The sequence below is a fragment of the Vigna unguiculata genome, chromosome 7, assembly GCF_004118075.2.
Source record: "Vigna unguiculata cultivar IT97K-499-35 chromosome 7, ASM411807v1, whole genome shotgun sequence".
Taxonomy (NCBI): Eukaryota; Viridiplantae; Streptophyta; class Magnoliopsida; order Fabales; family Fabaceae; genus Vigna; species Vigna unguiculata.
This window is the reverse complement of record NC_040285.1, coordinates 17,612,505-17,632,785: the sequence shown is the minus strand read 5'-3', so window position 1 is coordinate 17,632,785 and position 20,281 is coordinate 17,612,505. Positions and strand designations below refer to the sequence as shown.

The window sequence follows — 20,281 nt, the reverse complement described above, 5'->3', positions numbered from 1 at the left end:
GCACATCAAGGCCTCATCATCACATGTATCACAATACATTGGCATTATACAATCACCATCATTACTTTAACCATACATGATTCATCTTGTCAAAACATCTAGTATACTACAAATAGGAACTCATCACAATTTAGCACAACAAGAGTATCAACATAATACAACTAGAAAAACAAAAACCATGTGTGACATATATCTCCAACTACAGACCTACAAAGAAAGATCATACCGCTCAAACTGAAGAACAACATGTTACCAATATTGAGAACATGGCTTAGTATCCCTTATCTGGAAATTCTTGCAACAAGATCACCTTTGCCTTTGCTCTAATCTTCCTTTGTTCTTCACGTCAGAACCAAAACTTTTTCTCTCCCCCCTCACCCAACTTAGGTTCCTCACCTTTCTTCACAAACCCATATTTTAACTTTACCCTAAAACCCTCTATTTTCCCCTAACAAGACAACGTTAAAACCAAACTATTATTTTGGGCTACACAAAAAAAATCTAATCCACCCTTTCTTCCTTCTCCCTTTTTCCAACATTAACTTTTTACTGCCCACATAATCCCACTTAATTTCCAATTAACAACTATTTAACTCTTGTGGATACATTGAATCTTTGTTCAACTTTTCAATTTCCTAAGAGCACAACAAAAAATACCAAAAAGAAAACCAATATTTATATGCCTTTTGCTCTAGGCAATGTTCAAACTCACCACCCTTTCAAACCATCTCAACTATCCCATTTTCCTTGGCAACAACATTACAATAGTGTGTCACACAACAAAACATGCAAAAATAAGCCATACCAAAGACACACACATAATCACCTGTACATTAATTATAAAAAAATAATATTTGAATACAAACACTCTAAATGCACACATCAAGAATTGAACCTTTGACCACTAACAAATGACAAGGCTCTAACCAACTATGCTACACTTATGGATGTTAAAAATACCCATGCCCACGGGTATCCGTGATGGATAGTTGGTACCCGCGGGTATTTTAATACCCATTTATAAATGGCTCGGGTACGAGTATCATACTATCCGTACCCACGGATACCCATTACTTGCAAAAAATGAAAATGAAAATGAAATAATATTATATTTTAATTTAGATTAGATTGAACTTAAATACTCAAGGGTAGTTTTTAAATGAGTACTCGCGAGTGACGGGTGGATTTTTAACATCTTAGTTTGATTTATGTGATAAGTGATAAATAAAAACAACAAACTACAACGCCCACCGTGGGGCTCGAACCCACGACCACAAGGTTAAGAGCCTTGCGCTCTACCAACTGAGCTAGACAGGCGTGATATTTATTCATTTTGCTTTATCCAAGGTTCAAACTCCCCACCCCTCCAAACCATATCAACATTAAAATAGTGTGTCACACAACAAAATGTGCCAAAATAAATTATAAATGATTAATAAACATAAGCCACACCAAAGACACACATAATCACTTGTACATTAATTATAAAAAACCGATATTTGAAAATAAACACTCTAAATGCACACATCAAGAATTGAACCCTTGACCCCACCCAATGATAAGGTTATAACCAACTATGCTACACTTATGGATGTCAAAAATATCCGTGCCCACAGGTATCCGCGATGGATAGTTGGTAATTACGAGTATTTTAATACTCGTTTATAAACGAATCGGGTGCGGGTATCACGGGTACCCGTTACCCAGTGGTGGAGCTCTTTAGGAGCTGGCGGGGGCCATGGCCCCCCCAAATTTTTTCAATTTTTCTTATAATTTTTTCAATTTTTATAAATTATATGTTTAAATTTTTTAAATTATGTATATTATTAAATTTTTTAAGTTATGTTTATCTTTTTAAATTAGGTAATAATATATTAAAAAATTAATAAAAATTAAGTTAGGCAGTTTTTTTATTTTTTTAAAGTATAATATTTAATGTTAATAAATAGTAAAATATAAAATCAAATATAATAAAGAAAAAAATTATTAAGATTATTTTCATTTTCTCTTTCCATTGTCTTTTCAGTTTTTCATATGTTGTACTCATCTCTCACTATTACCTAATTTCTTTTGTTACCGAAGAAAAAAAAGTAAGTTAAATAGAAACTCATTATTTTTATCCTCAATTTTTAATCTTTTCTTCCATTTTTAAAGAAAAAACAAGGTAAGTTTCTCTTGTCTCGGTGGTGAAATACCTGTTTAATATTTAACACTATTTTTTATCTTATGACATTTTGTATATTATTTATTTTTTATGAATATAGAAGAATAAGTAATGTATTATGTGATTTTTTTATAGACAATTTTTAAGTGGACTTGATTATCATAATTTTTTGTAGTAGTTATGTCTCTTAATGTTTGATTAGATTATGATAAATTATTTTTAGTATTAATTTTTTTTAAATAGGTATATTGATGAAAAACAAAAGAATAAATTCATTTTTTAAAAATGATAAAAGAAAAATGAATATCAAAACAGGACAATATCATTACTCATCGCATAACAATGAAATGAAATGCTTGTGATGAATTTTGAATCGATATGTGCACATTAGTAAAAGGCTAAATGAATATTTTGTAGATAATATGGTTATTTATATTGGAAAAAAATAGCTGAAAAATGTAGTTATGATTGAATAATTTGATAAATTATAGAATATGAAAAAATGATGGACAATCTTTAGATATGTGTAATTTCTTTTATAGTTATAACTATACTAAATTATATATTCATTTTTATTGAATTAGTAACAATAATATTAAATATATAAATTTTAAGTATATTGTTTTGGCTCCCTAGAAATTTTGGTCAAGATCCGCTGCTGCCATTACCTAGAAAAAATTAAAATGAAAAGTAAATTTACTAAGTTAAATAAATAATATTATATTTTATTAGATTGAATTTAAATATGTGGGGGCCTTTTCTGAATGAGTCTCGGGTAGTGGGTCGATTTTTAACATCTTAGTTTGATTTAAGTGATAAGTGATAAATAAAAATAACAAACTACAACGCCCACCGTGGGGCTCGAACCCACGACCACAAGGTTAAGAGCCTTGCGCTCTACCAACTGAGCTAGACGGGCTTGATATTTATGCATTTTGCTTTAGCCAAGGTCCAAACTCATCACCCTTCCAAACCATATCAACTATCCCATTTTCCATGGAAAAACCATGCACAACAACATTACAATAGTGTGTCACACAACAAAACATGCCTAAATAAATTATAAATGATTAATAAACATAAGCCACAGCAAAGACACACATAATCACCTGTACATCAATTATAAAAAAACGATTATGAATATAAACACTCTAAATGCATACATAAGGAATTTAACCCTTAACCACTAACCAATGACAAAGCTCTAACCAACTATGCTACACTTAGGGATGTCAAAAATACCCGGGCCCACGGGTATCCATAATGGATAGGGTGTACCCATGGGTATTTTAATACCCGTTTATAAATAGATCGGGTGCAGGTATCATGCTATCCGTACCCACGAGTACTTGTTACCGCAAAAAATTAAAATTAAAATTAAATTTATATTTTATTAAGTTAAATTTAATTTATATTTTATTAGATTAGATTAGATTGAATTTAATTTAAATACCCAAGGGTATTTTTTAAATAAGTACCTGCATAGGTAGCAACAACATTACAGTAGTGTGTCAGACAACAAAACATGCCAAAATAAATTATAAATGATTAATAAACATAAGCCACACCAAGGACACACATGATCACCTGTACATTAATTATAAAAAAACGATATTTGAATATAAACACTCTAAATGCACACATCAAGAATTGAACCTTTGACCACAAACCAATGACAAGGCTTTGACCAACTATGCTATATTAGGGATGTCAAAAATACCCGTGCCCACGTGTATGCGCGATGGATAATTGGTACCTACGGGTATTTTAATATTTGTTTACAAACGGATCGGGTGCGAGTATCATATTATGTGTATCACACAAAAAAAGAGTTAAATTTAATAATATTATATTTTAATAGGTTAGATTAGATTGAATTTAAATACCTGAGGGTATTAGTTTGATTTAAGTGATAAGTGATAAAAATCACAAACTGCAACGCCCACCGTGGGGCTCAAAGTCACGACCAAAATGTTAAAAGTCTTACGCTCTACCAACTAAGCCAGATGGGCTTGATATATTGTTAAATGTACAACGCATAAAAATAATTATTACTACTCATACCCAATAACCACTCTTAAAGTATAATTATTTTGTTTGTGTCTTACAATGAACTAGTAATGTGTCATCTTTATTGAAAGGAAACAATATTCTATTATGAATGGTTTCATGGCTAGAGTATCTTGTTATTTTGGCCTTTTGAATGGCTAACATTGACATTTTGCCGCTATTTTGTTTCAATCCTGGTCAATTTATTTTGTTTATGTCCTTCTATGAAGCCTGATCAATTCTATTTTGTTTAGATTGTTGTTGTGTTTATGAAATAGTTATACATAATGCATGGAGAGTTGGAACGGATGGAATTGAGACATGGACTATTAGATATATTCAAGTCATTCTATCAAATTTGTTTAAAATACTGACTTTTATGTTTCTCTTTTATTTTCTTCTTTGCTTTCATGCTAAAATTTTCTTCCAAGGCCAATAGCTAGGATTTCAGTAACAATTTTGGCTTTGAGTGTTACACTTTTTATATTAAAGGCATTCCTTTCTATGCTTGTATTGTTGCTCTAATTGTAGAAACCAGGTCTCACTCTAGGATGATATAATAACCAAGGCTTTTCATGTAAACTTTCTCCTTCTCTCTACTTTACTTTTCTGGGTGATTTTGAGACCAAACATTTGCATGGAATACTTTCTTATTCTAACATTTTATGTGAAAATTATGTGAAGAATATTATGTACAAAATACTTTCATCATCTACCTTCTTTTACTTTCCACCACATAACTCTCCTAGTTCTTGTATGACCCGAGAAATTTAAATAATTAATAAATTAATTATTTAATAAATGCGGGTAGTAGAAGCCTTTAAGACATTTAATGCGGAGTGATATGACATGGAAAAGTACTAGCTTAAGTGGTTGAGAGTACTTTGATTGTGTGAGAGGACTTGGGTTCGAGTCCTATGTATGTCAATTGTATGTTGTGAGAGTACTTTTTTTATTGTTATATATCGAATGAGGTTAGTGATAATGTAGTTCTAAGATTAGAGGAATTATCACAAATATGAATTGGTTGAATTGGTTGTGTAATTGCCTTGTGATTGAGTGGTTGTGGGTTTCAACCCTTGCTGAGAACAAATTAATCTCTTTATTTTTGTTAAAATACTTGTGGTCTGAATGTGAAAGGGTGGGAAAACCCTGGAGACAATGGGGCAGCCAAGGGAGTTGGGAAAAACAGACCATAATGGTCTATGAAAGGTAATTATAGACATTAAAAAGGGGTAATTTCGTATTTTTTACTAACCATACTTAATTGGGTTGAGAGAAGAGCTACCTTTTCATGGGAGAACAAAGGAGGGTTTTGGGTAACACAAAGCTAAGGCTAAAAGACCTTTTCGAGCAAGGAATTTCATGTTATATATGCATGTTGGTAACAATTCTGTGCATTCTGCATTGGACATGAATAAATTGTATCATTGTCATGAGATTATCGTACTCAATGTGATGTGAAATTGGGGGTTTGATGGTCTTGATGTTGTATGGGTAATCCCCTATGCGAATGTATGCAAATTATGGGGTTTTCAGTACTGTATGTGGGTTATGGCCAAAATTGGAATTTGGGGGTCAATTTGGAGTCTAAATCAGGTTCCTACCACTGGTATTATGTGATGAATTGTTTTGTTAATGTTGAATGTGAATTTGGGGCAATTGGTTTGGTTTCTGCATGCATGAACAGGGATACCATATGCTAATCTCGCTCAGGTGAGCCAGGCTCGCCTAGGCGAGAGTTGCAGAGTTTTGATAATGTTTCTGCTCGAGCTACTCGCTTAGGCGGAGTGCCAGGTTTTTGGGCAACCTGTTATCTCGCTCAGACGAGTATCTCTCACCTAAGCGAGAAATCGAGGGGTATGAGACCTTGTTTTGGGCACCTCGCATAGGCGAGGAGGTTGATGTCCGGGCGACAAGGCTTTTTGCCTAAGTGAGAGGTTCTCGCTTAAGCGAGACCTCGTGTTTAACTTTTTGTTGTGCTTAACTCGCCACCTAGGCAAGCGTTTTTGGTGTTAGGAAAAGGGTGATCTCGCTCAGGCGAGGAGAGACTCATCTAAGCGAGACTTCGCAGATAAACCAGGTTAGCAGGCTCGCTCAGGCGAGAAAGCTTAGCCTAAGCGAGACAAGCTTGGTCGCTTAAGCTAAGGCTTCTAGCCCAAGCGAGTTTAGTGCAGTTTGTGTGTATTATTTGTACGCATTGACGAGAACGTGGATCAGGAGATGTTGAGCCATGAGCGAGTAGGTTCATGGATGGTGGTTAACATGTGATGGTATGAGCGGGGAGGTTCATACATATTTACTCTCCTGTGAGGATACGAGCGAGGTAGGTTCGTATGATCTGTGCTCATAGTTGAGAGATAATGCTTGTGGGGAGGTACGAAGCTAATGGATCACATGTGTTGGACTACGGGCGGGAAGGTCCGTAGAGTAGGACTACGAGCGGGGAGGTTCGTAGAGGCATGACCACGAGCGGGCAGGTTCGTGTGAGCATCATAAATCCTGAGTCCATGGCTAACTTTGTTGTTAAATTGCAGGTTGAAAAGCTTTGGGGGTATTAAGAATGTGACCATGGTCCAGATATGAGAATATAATTGGGTGTATTTATATTATTTAATTGATATGTTCCTTATATTCTTTTGAGCTCACCCTTTTTGTTTGTGCTTGGCGATGATCGTGTAATTCTTTACACGGCAGCAGTTGATGATACAGGTGATGATGCTAACACCTGAGGCGGAGAGAGGGCTAGCTTGGAGATTTTGAGAAGATTGTAAGTTCTTCAAAAGAATCGTGGGATATATTGGAGAAGGCATATAAAAGGGATGCCCGAGTGAAACATGTGTAGCTTCAAACACCAAGAGGAGAATTGGAGAGCATGAGAATGAAAGAGATAGAGGGAGTAGCTGAGTACATAACTCGGGTTGAAACCATGGTGAACCAACTTAGTAGAAATGGAGAGATGTTGCCTGCTAGTGGAGTTGTGGAAAAGATTTTGTGGTCGTTGACCGATGACTTTGAGATAGTGATGTGCACGATTGAGGAGTCCAAGGACCTATCAATGCTTACTGTTGAAAAGCTTGTTAGGTCTTTGAGGCACATGAGTAGTAATAGCAACAGTAGAAGAAGAAGAAGAAGAAGGTGGAGCCACTGAATCAACTACTATAAATGAACGGAGAGGCTCAAAACACTAAAGGTAAAGGAATATATCGATGAGTTATAGGAAGCGATCTTATTGGTGGAAACTGAGGAACAAAAGATGAGAAAGAACTATGTGGTCAACAAAATTGGTCTAGGAAAGGACGAGGTCCATGGAGAGGAGGTGGGTTGAGAAACTCAAATGTTGAGTGCTTCAAGTGTGGTAAGTATGGCCATTATGCAAAGGATTGTTACTTAGGCAAGTATTTTAGTTGTGATAAAGTCGGGAATTTTTCAAAAGAATGTCGATCTGAGAGTAGAAAGGAAGAGATGATCAAACTCATAGAAGATGTTGAAGAAGAAGTGACGTTGTTGATGATGGTATGTAGCTCGGAGGTCAAACACATGGAACTGAAGAACTCGATAAGATAACCAAGTAGGTTGGAGAGGTTGTCGAGACATGTAGATAGCCTAGACAATGTGGTGGAGCGTGTAGATAGCCCGAACAACTCGATGGAGCATGAGGCCAACTTGATTAGCTTGGTGGGGTGTCTACATAGCTCGATTAAGTCAGTAAAGCAAATGCAATGCTTGGATTGCTCGGTGGAGCAGGTCAACAACTCGGAAAGCTAGGTGGGGCGTCTAGAAAGCTCAATGTGGTGCAAATGTACAACTTGGATAACTTAGACATGTGAGAAGACAAGCTTGTTATTCAAAATTTAGAGCTTGCAAAAAGTGATTTGCAATAGAGAACTGAAAATTAGGTTAGAGGCGATGCAGATACAAACAAGCTTAGAAAGAAGAAAACAAGCTTTGCAGAATTGACACTTGGAACATGAAAAAGATGTTTCAAAATTGCATGAACAATTGTAAGCTGAGCAGGATCTGAGAGTTGCACTGAAGGTGCAAGATAAGAAGTGGCAACTTGAAATGGATGAGGAGATTGAAGAGTTGAGCATAATAATACGTGGACGTGGTCTGATCTTTCAAAAGGAAGTCGACCTATTGAGAAAAGCTCAATTAATGTCAAGTCAGCCACATAGACAAAAGAGAACCTGATGAATAACAAGTCGGTCAAAGAGAAGAACAAGTCTACCACCGAGAATGCAAAACCTAAGAGAGTAGAGGACAAGTTGACCACAGTGAAAGCGAAGTACAAGTCGACCACAGATAAAGTGAAAGCGAAGTCAACCATGAAGAAAGCGAAAAACCCGACTATTCATGAAAGGAGCAAGTACACTGTGAGAAGAGTTATTGCATGTGGAAAGTCAAGATGAAGAACATAAAAACTGAGATGAAGGATAAGAGAAACAATTAAGTTTACGGGAGAATTTTGTTGGGTTTAGAATAAACTTAAATGAATTAGTTGTTGGAGTCTTATAAGTAGTTAATGAATTAGTAGTTGGAATCTTAAGAGTAGTTAATGTATTAGCCATTGGAAACTTATTGGTAGTTAATAACTTACTCGTGCATAGTTGTTTTGAGTGCAACGGTAAAAGAAAATGTGAGTTTAGATATTGTATTGTTCATTATATGAAAACAACAAGAACAACAAGAGATGAATCAAATTTTTTCATACTAAAAGATGTGTTGTCTACAAAAATAACATAGACATAGACAGATACTCTTAACACATTATTGCCCGAATTACACATTCCAAAATATTCATAGAAATGCATATTCTTGATAACACTATTTTTAAAACATGATAATGCATTATTCCGCTGTTGCATGCAACCGTTTTAGTGCTGCAGTGACAATTACTGTTATTATGCTTTGGTTGCTTGAACTTCCTCTTCTTGCTCACCCGAAATCTCTTCCAAAGATCTACCCTTCGATTCAGGCACCAAGAATGTACAGATGAAGCCTAATACGTTAACCACTCCTAACACCATCAATGAGTTTCTCACACCAATACCTGCAGGGTACCCTGCATCTGTTTTACTTAGATCCTTGTTTTGTGCCAAGTACAAAAACCCGAATGAGCCAACTATGGCTCCAAGCTTCCCAGATGCTGAAGATATTCCATGGCAAGTGGATCTAAACCTAGCTGGGAAAATCTCTGCTGGCACAACAAATGTGGTTGCATTAGGCCCAAAGTTTGCAAAGAAAAAGGTGAGAGAGTAAATGACCACGAATCCAATTCGGTTCTCCTTAAGAGTCCAGTGGTCATAGGGAATTGCAAGAGCAAACATGAAGACAGTCATAAAGAAGAACCCCATCAACTGAATGGTAAATCTTCCTATGATATCAATGAATGCCACAGTGAACCAATATCCCGGAACTGTACTGCAGAGAGCAATGAGAGTTTGAGCTCTTGCAATTCTGAAAACCTCTTCAAGCGCATTCATGGTCTTTGCTGGAGGAATCCAACCAATTGCGCTGAAGATGTCCTTTTGGAACAGATTTTGGCTGTAGAATGCAATGTCGAGCAAGAACCATGTGCTTGTGGTTCCAAGCAGATGAAGTCCGTGGCGACTCATGAATTCCTTGGAGAACAATCCATATGATTTTCGTTCATCTTCCTTCTTTGGCACAGCTTGAATCTCCACCTGCATAACCTTAGACATGTCTGCTGCAGCCTTCTCCATATTCTTGGCAACCAATGCGGTGTAGCGTGCAGTTTCTGGCATCTTTAGTCTCCAATAATAAGTCAATGCAGCAGGGAGTGCTCCCACCATCAGAATTATCCTCCAACAATAGTCTGCTTGTGGAACAGTTGAACCCAAGGGATCAACCTCGTACGATGGAACATCATACTTGGCCATGAATACGGATGATACTATGATTGCAAACACACCTCCTGCCAATATTCCAAAACCCTGCATGGCAAACACTGCAGCAACGAAGGCACCACGAGTCTTCTTGTTCGAATACTCAGACATTATGGTGGCTGAAAGAGGGTAATCTCCACCAATGCCAAAACCAAGCCAGAAGCGGAAGAAGCAAAGAGTTGTGATCACAGTCTTTGCATCACTTCCGAAGGAAAGACCTGAAGCAATAGAGGCTAATACCATGAGCATGAGTGTCATGCCATAAACCTTTTTCCGACCCATTTTGTCACCGAGCCACCCGAAGAAGAGCTGCCCAGAAAGTGTTCCAACAAAAGCTACACCGTTAACAGCAGCTGACACATTCGGAGGCAATGATCCAGGGTTTGCAGCCCCATCAACGTGGTAGTATATGCGACCAAGGAGCTTTGTCACAAGTGATATACTGAACAGATCATAGGCATCGGTGAAGAAGCCCATTCCTGAAACGATGATTGCTGTGAAATGATACCATTGCGTTTTTGCCGTGTCCAGTGCATTTAGCACCTGAACCTGCTCCTTCGCCATACCTACCAAGCTTTTTCTTTCACGCCAAATATCACTTCTCTCTGTAAAAGTGTGGAACCATTATTACAATTTGTAAAGTTAAACTTGCATTGCATCAAGAGCAGAAACACAAAACAATGATGATTATACTATACGATGCCCCAAAATACCTCAGTTAAGTAGTGAGATAATCCAATTTCTTACAGATTTCTCATTAAGCATAATAAAGGTAAAGCTTGTTGAACAAGAGTGGCACCGGTTGTATAACTTGTTATCACAAGTGATTAATGAAAGTTTATAAATAATATTTAGTGCATATTAATGTATCTTTTTACATTTTTAATTGTTAAACCATTTCTATAGAGAATTTTAAGAGTTATTATTGTCTTTAGAATATGTACGAGTGTACTAAATTGTGTAAGTAAAAAAAAATTAATAAACAAATTAATCTTCCAATTATTCTATTCTAAATTTTTGTACTCCATAATTTTAAATTTTTTTTGAATACCACTAACAAAAGTGATATTAGAGTTGTATATCATTGTAACAATAAAATAAATTAAAGAACCAATGCCACGAACTTCTAACAACAAAGAATACTACAACAACACAATCTATCATTATCGGACTTCTTTTAGGTGAAACCGAAAGTTATGATTTTTGACCTATACAAATATAAGTGTTATTTACTTATAATCTTTCAAAGTGATATTTTTGAGAACGAAAAAAAAAGTAAAAGAAAAATTTGAACATATACTTCTCCTACCATGTCTACAAGTCCCACATTACTTAGAAGTCGAGGCCAAAGGCGGTTTAAATACTCATTCTTTTTTCTACGTACCCTTTGAGACACTTTTCAAGGACAAAATTGTGACGGAGTCCAGGCTCCAAAGCAGACAATACCTCAGATGCATGGTAATTGACCATAACGATGTCACTTGGCGAACTTAGGATCAGAACATTGGCGCCCACTGTGGGGCCAATAACGAGGTTCTAAGATGAACCATTGGTCCCTTAAGCCCTCCATTGGGATGAGCAATCATCTCTCTTAGACCTCGACTAGGAGCTTATGTTCCTACCATGGCTAAAGACGGTTCAAATATTTCTTCCACCTTCTGAGACGCCTTTTAAGGATAAAATTGTGACGGAGCTCCATGCTCCAAAGTAGACAATGCATCAGATGCATGGTGATTGACCCTAACGATGTGGTGGAGCTCCAAAGGTGCATGAAGAGCTCCATGGGCAGCGGAAATGGATGAAGGAATGGAGGCAAGTTGGAAGGCACTTGCAAGCAATGGAAGGTGAAAGAGGTGATAGGATTTCCTAATCTATGCTAGCCTAAGGAAGGTGGCTAGAGGTAGAGAGGAAATCTCTAGAAAGTGGTGACTCTCAAAGGCAATAGAGGGAGGAGTGCTCTCAACTCAAGTTGCATCTATTGCATAAAATTTCAAGAGTGTCTACAAATGAGTGAAATTTTGGCTTTTATATGAAGCCATTTACACATGAGAAAGGAGAACCATTAGATGGAGTGGGCCTTGATCTTGGCCATTAGATCAAGCTTGGAGAAGGAGGCTTGATCTTGGCCATTGGATGATGCCTTGAAAAAGGAGGAAGCATTCCTAACCTTTGGATGCTTTGGATCCATAAGGTGTAGGAAGAATTGTTGACTTCCACTTAGTCCACCTTGGCTCTTTTGATAGCTCATGGCCAAATCTCCTATTGGGCTTAGTCAAGCCCAATTTTATTAATTGAACTACTCATTGTTTGACTTATTATTCTAGAAAGCAAGGCCTAAACAACGGGCCAATCTTATTGCTATTCTATTGCTCTTTGATACACCTTTTCAAATCTTTATATCTTCTTTGGCCAATGTGAAGAGTGTGAGAAGCCCATATGGGTTTGGGCCATCTTGAATGAAGCCCAATTGGATCTTTTTGAACATGCCTCTTGTTATTGGGCCTCTTGATGGGCTTAGGCTTGAGATGCATGTGGGCCATGTATTGGGCCTTAAGCATGATTTGGGCATAGGCGTTGACCCAAGCTATAAGCCTTGTTGGGATCACATCACGATGTCACTCGGTGAACTAAGGATCGAAACATTGGCGTCCACCATGAGGCTAAAAACGAAGCTCTAAGACGAATCATCGGTCTACTAAGCCCTCCATTGGGGATGATCTGTCATTCCCCTAAGACCTTGACTAGGGGGCTTATGTTCCTATCACACCCAATAATCCCACATCGCTTAGAAGTCGACGCTTAAGGCAATTTAAATATTTCTTCCACCCTTCGAGTTAAATATTTCTTCCACCCTTCGAGGATTTTCTTAAGGAAAAAATTGTGATGAAGCTCCACACTCCAAAGTGAACAATACCTTGAATGCATGGTGATTGAGCCTAACAATATCATTCAACGAACTTGGGATCAGAACAACTTCAATAATTGTGTAAATTGATGAATCAAATGAAATCTCTTAGAGATAAAATTAGTGATCGAAAATTTTTTAACATAAATCTTATCATTTTGATTGAGTGATTTGATCTTATGGTGGTTGTTATAGAAGATTTGTCAACCATGATCGTTGATGAGGTCACTTATGTCCTTGCAAAGATTGATGTGTTGTGTTGAAAAGTCATTTAAGAGTGTATTTTAATTCAAACTAATTATACCAACTTAAAAAATGAATCAACAAATATGGGTGATGTTGTAAAGGTGGTATTGTCAAACAATGCAATGGAATGTATAACAATGACAAAGAAAAAAGATTGTTAAAATAAAAGTAAGACACAATGTTATAATCACATAAGATTTTGGCATACTTAAAAGAATTGTTGTACTTTAACAATTACCAACATATGTAAGGACCTAGAAAATAGTCTAGGAGTAGTGATGATTTTTAAAGATGACTCTCGATTATTTTATTAATAAAAGGTCAATGTTACGATGGCAAACCCTTAGCCAAGGGACCAACCACAAGAGTCATGGCAAGAAGGATCCATGAAGACTAGGCATCATTTGAGCTAAGTAAGCACAAATTGATGTTCACATAGGATAAAGAAGTTATGAAGACCTAGTTTAGGGATCTTCTAAATATTTAGAATAATATTTTAGGCCTAGTAGTACATGATTTTGTTGGGCCATGCATTTAGGCCTTGGTGGGCTTTTTGGACCTAGAAAGTAATTTAGACCAAATTGAGTTTGGGCCTTAAAATTTGGACTTAAAGGAGTGATGCATAGAAGGATTTAAATGAGAGTGAGCTTGCCTAAAAAGACTCTCCTTTGAGCGCACCTAAGCATGGAGAGTGTGACTTGCTTATATGGAAAAGTCACATTTCTTGCATGCACTCCTTTTGGCTCCAAATTCAACTTTCTAGACCAATTTTCCCTCCACTTTTTGGAGACACCTAGCTCTCCTTTTATCCTATAAATGGAGGAGCTTACCTCATGAAATGTAGCTTGAATTTTAAGAAATGAAATGCTTCCAAAACTGGTGCACACCTCTTGTTTGAGCTCTCCCTGGATTAGTCTTCTCTTCTAGACTACTCTAGGATTCCTTCCCTAAGAGTTGGTCTTACCTCTCCATAGGAAATTCATGTACACCGTACCAAACACCATCATATCTTCCTCTCTTCCCAGCTTCCACATCCACACTATCCATGGAGATCTTCTTCCTCTCAGTTTTGTTGAAGGAGCTAAGGAGCAAGTCATCGAGTTATAAATAGAATTTCTATTAATCAAGTTTCATTCTATAAAAACCACCATCTTTCTAGAATTTCTTAATAAAACCCTCATTTGCCTTCTCACTAGAATTCTTACTTCCTTTCATCCTTTTGAAGATCATAGACCATCAGATTGATCCTAGTAAAATACTCTACATATCCATTCAATCAGAGTTAAGAATAAATTGAGTTCACTTTTTACCCCTTTTGAAGTCAATGTGCATTTTGAATTGCATGTGGCCTATGGTAAAAGCATGTGACTCAAAATAGCTAAAAGTGAGTCTCTATTTGTCTTTGATCATAAGGATATCCTTAAATTTCTAATTTTTTTTTTCTTTTTTGCATAGTTAGATCATTTTGTGAGGAGTAGAGCTCTAGAAACAACTTTGAGTTATAGAATTTTCTACAGGTAAGGGAAACCTATTATTTTTATTTTGTTCAAGTCCTAATGTGTTTTTGTGATTTTTAAAAGTGGTTGGATTGAATGATTTCTTAGTCGTTTTGTATTTGTTGAAGTCAATGGTTTGTGATGCTTATAAATGGTGTGTTCAAACACTACTTTATTGGATATGAATGTGAAAATGTGTTGTCTATGTTGATTGAGTTATTGTGATGGTTTGTTTGGGTGAAAATCTAAAATTTGAGTTATAATTTTATCAAATTGGTTAGATGGTACTATCTGAGGTTGTTTCAAGTCAAATAATAGTTATGTTAAGGATTGAAGAAGTTTAGGATTTCTTAGATAAACCATTAGACCAATCTAATATGAAAAATTCTAAATTGTGATATCTAATATGGCACTAGGTGTAACTCAGTACCATCAGATGCCTTCTTGGCAGTGAGCTTCAGGGGTTCTAGGTCTTAGGTGCTACCTAATACCACTAAGTGCACTATTGATAGTGAGCTCCAGGGTTCTTGGTGTTGGGCGGTACTTAGGAACCGTTGGGTGCACACTTGACCGTGAGCTCTAGGCGTTTGGGGCACTAGGCACTATTAGGGACCGTTGGGCGCTCTCTTGACAGAGAACTCCAGCGGCTTAGGCGTTGGGCGTTGGCTTATTGGTGTTGGGTGCTACTAGTTTGGCTTTGAGTGTTGATTCTTGCACTAATCATAAGCGTGTTTTGTAAAGCTTTCTGATTATGAAGGAAAGGGTATTTTTATAATATACGAAAGTGATCATGTTTGTTGTGTTGCATGAATGAGAGTAATTCTAAGGAGGATTACTTCATTATTCATTGTTAGGGTATGTATAGAGTAAAAGTCTTAATTGTGAAGTCATCCTAACTCCATTAAACTCTAAGACTCATATAGAGAACAGAGTTTAGGTGGTGAGAGTTGAAGAAGGTTTGCATAGTGGGGTTTAGTTTGAAAGAGAACTAGTCTGACCATGCTATAAAGAATTAACCTTGTCATGGTAGATGCAATTTCCTCCCATAGCGCTTCCAACTCTTCAATCTTTTTTCTTTTCATAGTTTCAAATTCTTTTTTCAACTCTTGCATCATCTCTATCTGTGTTAAGTGGATCATTTGTTCTGCCTCAAGCATCTATGTTATCTGGCTTTCTCCGAGCCCTATAATGAATGCCAAAATGTTCTTACAAGGTCCTAAAAATCCTTAAGATCACTCTTTTTCCTACTCATTATCAGCTGGTTCTTGATGCACCTAAATAGCCGCAATCTTCTCCTGGTCACTTTCCAGCCCTCGGTTCTTGGCACTTTTTGTTAGGCTCTCAATTCTCGACTGATATGAAGGGGGGAGGGGGTATAAGGGATCAAATTTAGAAGTCAAAGTAATTATTTGAAAAGCTAACCGTTTACCCTTACTTCTCCTTCTATTTATAGGGTGGTTGGTGGACTTTCTACTATTGATGGATTAGTAAATGTCAAATCATTCCTTAGCCTTGTTTTACACTATTTACTTACAAATAACAGTCATTATAATTAGTGTCCTTTTAAGGTTTTTTCGAATACCACTCAAACCTTGGTCGTGGTTACACAGTCACTAAGAATTCAGTCCTTGAACACGATTCAATAGGCCAACAAAGTGCCGACAAAGGTTTTATCTGGGTTTCAAGGTATCGACTAAGGAAGCCAAAAAATATTCACACTGCGTGGGTATTCACAGATAAAATTCACAATGGGTAGAACATGGATATTATAAATAGATACCCGCGGTAACGGGTACACTATTTTTTTATACCCGCATGTTAACGAGACAGGTATAGGTATCATAATATTCGTACTTGTGGATACCCATACTCGCTAAACTCTAATTTAAATTTAAAAAATTTAGAAAATATGATTAAAATATTAACACTGATTTTGAATGGGTTATTTTTTATCACTTGATTTTAAAATACAATCTCATTTTCTCTATAAACTGGCATTCAACACTATTTGTTTCAAAAACTTGTTTATATATATATTGATTTAAAATTCTAAGATACGGATTGATTTGAATTATGATTTGGCAACCTGTCTTTGTTTCTTACACATTTTTATACTTTTAACAATAACTCTAATGATCTTAGAATCTTAGAATTTATATAAATTATCTAAATATGCATTGTTTTGTTGTTTAGGATGTCTATGGATCAAAATTCTACTCCCAAGGAAGGTGAAAAACAATAGAAAAATACCTCTAATGTTGGTGGGCTTGTTTATCCAAGCATTAATTAAATAACTTATATTGTATTGAACATTATTTAATATTTACATTTGTAATTTTATTTGGATTTGTATAAATTTGAGTTTATTTGGACTTTGTTTAAAATTTAAGATAGTGATGTATTTTATTTTATTTGAATTTATGGTTAAAATATGTTGTTAAATATTTTTATTTTTATTTTTGTAAATACCTACGTGTACTAGCGGATATCTGCAGATATTAAAAAAGTATGCAGGTACTTGCATAATAGATATCTGCACAAATATGGGAATGAATATGATATGGATATTTATCTAGCAGGTAGGGTACGTGGGAGCTACTAGCTGTACCCTAGCTACCTCGTTGACATCCTTAGTATTGACAAGGTAATCAAGATGTCCTCCGATAGCTTGACGGGGGCATGAAAGTTCAATAGATGTGTGTCAAGTGGAGCCATAACAGTTATTTTTGCTAGAATCCACTATAGAGAAATTTATGACAGGTGTAGGATTTCATGCATATTCGACTCAACATATGCTATTTTGGAAATTGAATATAGATCATGTTAATGTCTTATCAAATTGCTTGATTTGATTGAGTGATTGTATGTAGTATAAGATACAGTTGAATTATGACTGATCTAAATTAGTTAATTAATTGAATTGTGAAAGTTTGATTTAATTATGACCTTTATAAATAAGCATACCCTTGTACTTTGTGTGTGGTTGGTTGTCTACCTATGATCGAGTGATACGCGAGCGTAAAGGATAGTGCAAGACAAGGTAGAAGCAGTAGAGGTTATAGGTTGAAGAAATGCAAGTGCTGTCTTATTTTCTTTTATTAGATGTATCTACATATATGTTTGGAATGTATAAAAAATTGTTGAAACCTTAAGGAGGACTGTATATTCCCTCTCTATTCATATTTGTGCAATGTTAAGTTTGCTTTATATTATCTACGTAATAACATGGTTAATATTATAACTGAATTCTTCAACATAATGTCATTTGTTTTGGACATACTCAACAGGATTATGTCACCTTGGGTATATTTAAAAGGATTGTCACTTTAACAATCGACTATATAAATATGAAGCAAATATATAAAAACAGAGTATATAAATATGAAGCAAATATATAAGAGGTATTGTTCTCTGCTTATCAAAAGATAATTCTATAAGAATTCAACACTTAAAAATGAGAAATTAACTCTACATACACTAAGTTACTCACCCTTATCAAGTCTTTCAATCACAAGTACCTTATATGCAAATTCAACTCCTAATATGTAGTTTGAGTAACATTTATACAATGAATAATTATCATGTTGTGGAAAAAGAAAAACTTTGAAGAGATTAAAGTAGAGTTTTAGGAAAGGGGCTAACATGTTTAGGAAGGATTTGTCAGAAGTGTCAAAAAGAGAGAAGTCATGGGACTTCACCAATTACAAATGTTTAATGGATAGTAAACATATTTTGAAAAGTATTAGTTATATTCATATATTTCTTTATATTTGTAACTGTTTATACTTTTATCAGAAAATATAGAAAAATATAAATAAAAGTAATCAAAATAAAAATCAGTTTAACTCTCAATATTCTCTTAATTAAAAAACTTGCATCACCTTGAATTAGGCCTTGTATAGTTTCCAACCAACTATGATGTTGAACTTCGTGTGTGATTATTTAAAAATAAACTAAAGGCATGACAAAATGTGAAGGATGAAAAAAAGGCACTATGGAGGAAGTTACAGAAAGTTATAATTCAATAATTTTGTGTTAGGTCGGTTATGGAAGAGATGCGGAAGTTTACCAAACCAAAGTTCTTGCGTGCTCCAACTCAATCAAAGAGTTCGTTGCGTAAAAGTCCAAAATGACGTGAATATTGATGTGACAATCATTACATATATATGATATATAATATGTCGAAATATGGTGTTCTTTAAACGATCATTACCCTTAATATGATCTTTTAAATTTGACTATATAGAATATAAAATTTTTATTACTGATTTATTTCAAAAATATTTATCTCATAAAACAAATTAATAAACCCTTTTAAATTTCTGTGTTAACGGCTGAAGAATTGATTAAATAAAAAAGTAAATAGTTAAAAAAAATTAAAAATGAAATAAAATCTCTAGATTTAGTAGGAAATTGCCATTTTTTAAGACAATAAAGTATACAAAAGATGCGTGCTTATATACACTACTAATAAAGGGAAATTGTTATGTTATTGTTATACATATACCATTTTTCATAAAGAAATCCATGCTAATATTTCCATATGAATCCAAAAAGTAAAAGGATTGAATGCATAAAATATACACAAGGTATATGGAGAGGGAAAGATAGTTATGAAACTCACCTGCAGATAGCACAGAATCTGAGATGAATTTGGAGAGAGAAAGTAAAAGAGAAGAATTCACTGTAATAAAAAGAGATGAATGAAGAGGCAATTATTTATAGGGAAGTGCGAAACGTAAGAAAGTAGGTGTAAAGAGAAAAATCAGATATACTCTTGCTTTTGCTCGCCTTGTTTACTACATTTAACCCATACAATACCCTTTTTCCTAACTGTTCTTCTCTTTAGTATTATTACTTTTCTAAGTACAATATGATAACGAATTATAATATTACACACGTTATTTTTTCTAAATTAACGTGTGTTATACTGAATAGTAATTTCATACTAACCTATTACGGTACAATTTTTTTTTTATAATATGTTTATATTAGATGATAATTCGATTATAAAATATTTTATGTTTAACTTTTGTTTACTATACCATCTATTTTAATACATAATAATACTTTATTAATGAAATAAAGAAACAAAACAATAATATCAACCTTAGTGTATTCAAATTTTCTTGATTTAAATTTAATTGAATTGTTAAAAACTATCACATCTCAATGAGAAGAGAACCAACTATATACATAGAATAGAATATGAAAGTCTTTACGATTATATCGTAATTTAAAAATTGGAAAACAAAAAGGTTAATTAGGGGATTATTTTTATACGTACTTTGTATTAGTATTTAATTTTTTTACAAATATAATTTCACTACAAAATATTATATCATTGTTTGGGACATCGAAGAATGAGAAGAAATTATTTAAGAGATCGAAAGTCACTATTGGACTGAAGGATACTAAGATAAATTAGGCATGCATAATAGATGGTTAAACTTTAGGACAATATATTGATCGAAAGCCAAATATTAAGAAGAACGAGAAATAAGGACTCATA

The 20,281-nt window shown here is 34.9% G+C and overlaps 1 protein-coding gene and 2 non-coding genes across 3 annotated transcripts; all 3 read right to left on the bottom strand.

The window, feature by feature from the left end:
• Positions 1-1,244: 1,244 nt before the first annotated feature.
• Positions 1,245-1,317, bottom strand: TRNAK-CUU. The gene has a single exon. It is a non-coding gene; the product is annotated as a tRNA-Lys (tRNA).
• A 1,693-nt stretch (positions 1,318-3,010) lies between these two features.
• TRNAK-CUU lies at positions 3,011-3,083 on the bottom strand. Its single transcript has one exon. It is a non-coding gene; the product is annotated as a tRNA-Lys (tRNA).
• Positions 3,084-8,945: 5,862 nt separating this feature from the next.
• On the bottom strand, positions 8,946-19,419 carry LOC114192448 (probable inorganic phosphate transporter 1-7). The gene is made up of 2 exons (XM_028082172.1): positions 19,394-19,419; positions 8,946-10,727 (listed from the first exon to the last, which is right to left on the bottom strand). Exon 2 carries the CDS (start codon positions 10,684-10,686, stop codon positions 9,118-9,120), a length of 1,569 nt encoding a protein of 522 aa, XP_027937973.1. The 5' UTR covers positions 10,687-10,727; positions 19,394-19,419; the 3' UTR covers positions 8,946-9,117.
• Positions 19,420-20,281: the final 862 nt, after the last annotated feature.

Coding starts and splice junctions, on each gene's coding strand:
- LOC114192448 (XM_028082172.1), bottom strand. CDS start 10,686: ATGGCGAAGGAGCAGGTTCAGGTGCTAAATGCACTGGACACGGCAAAA.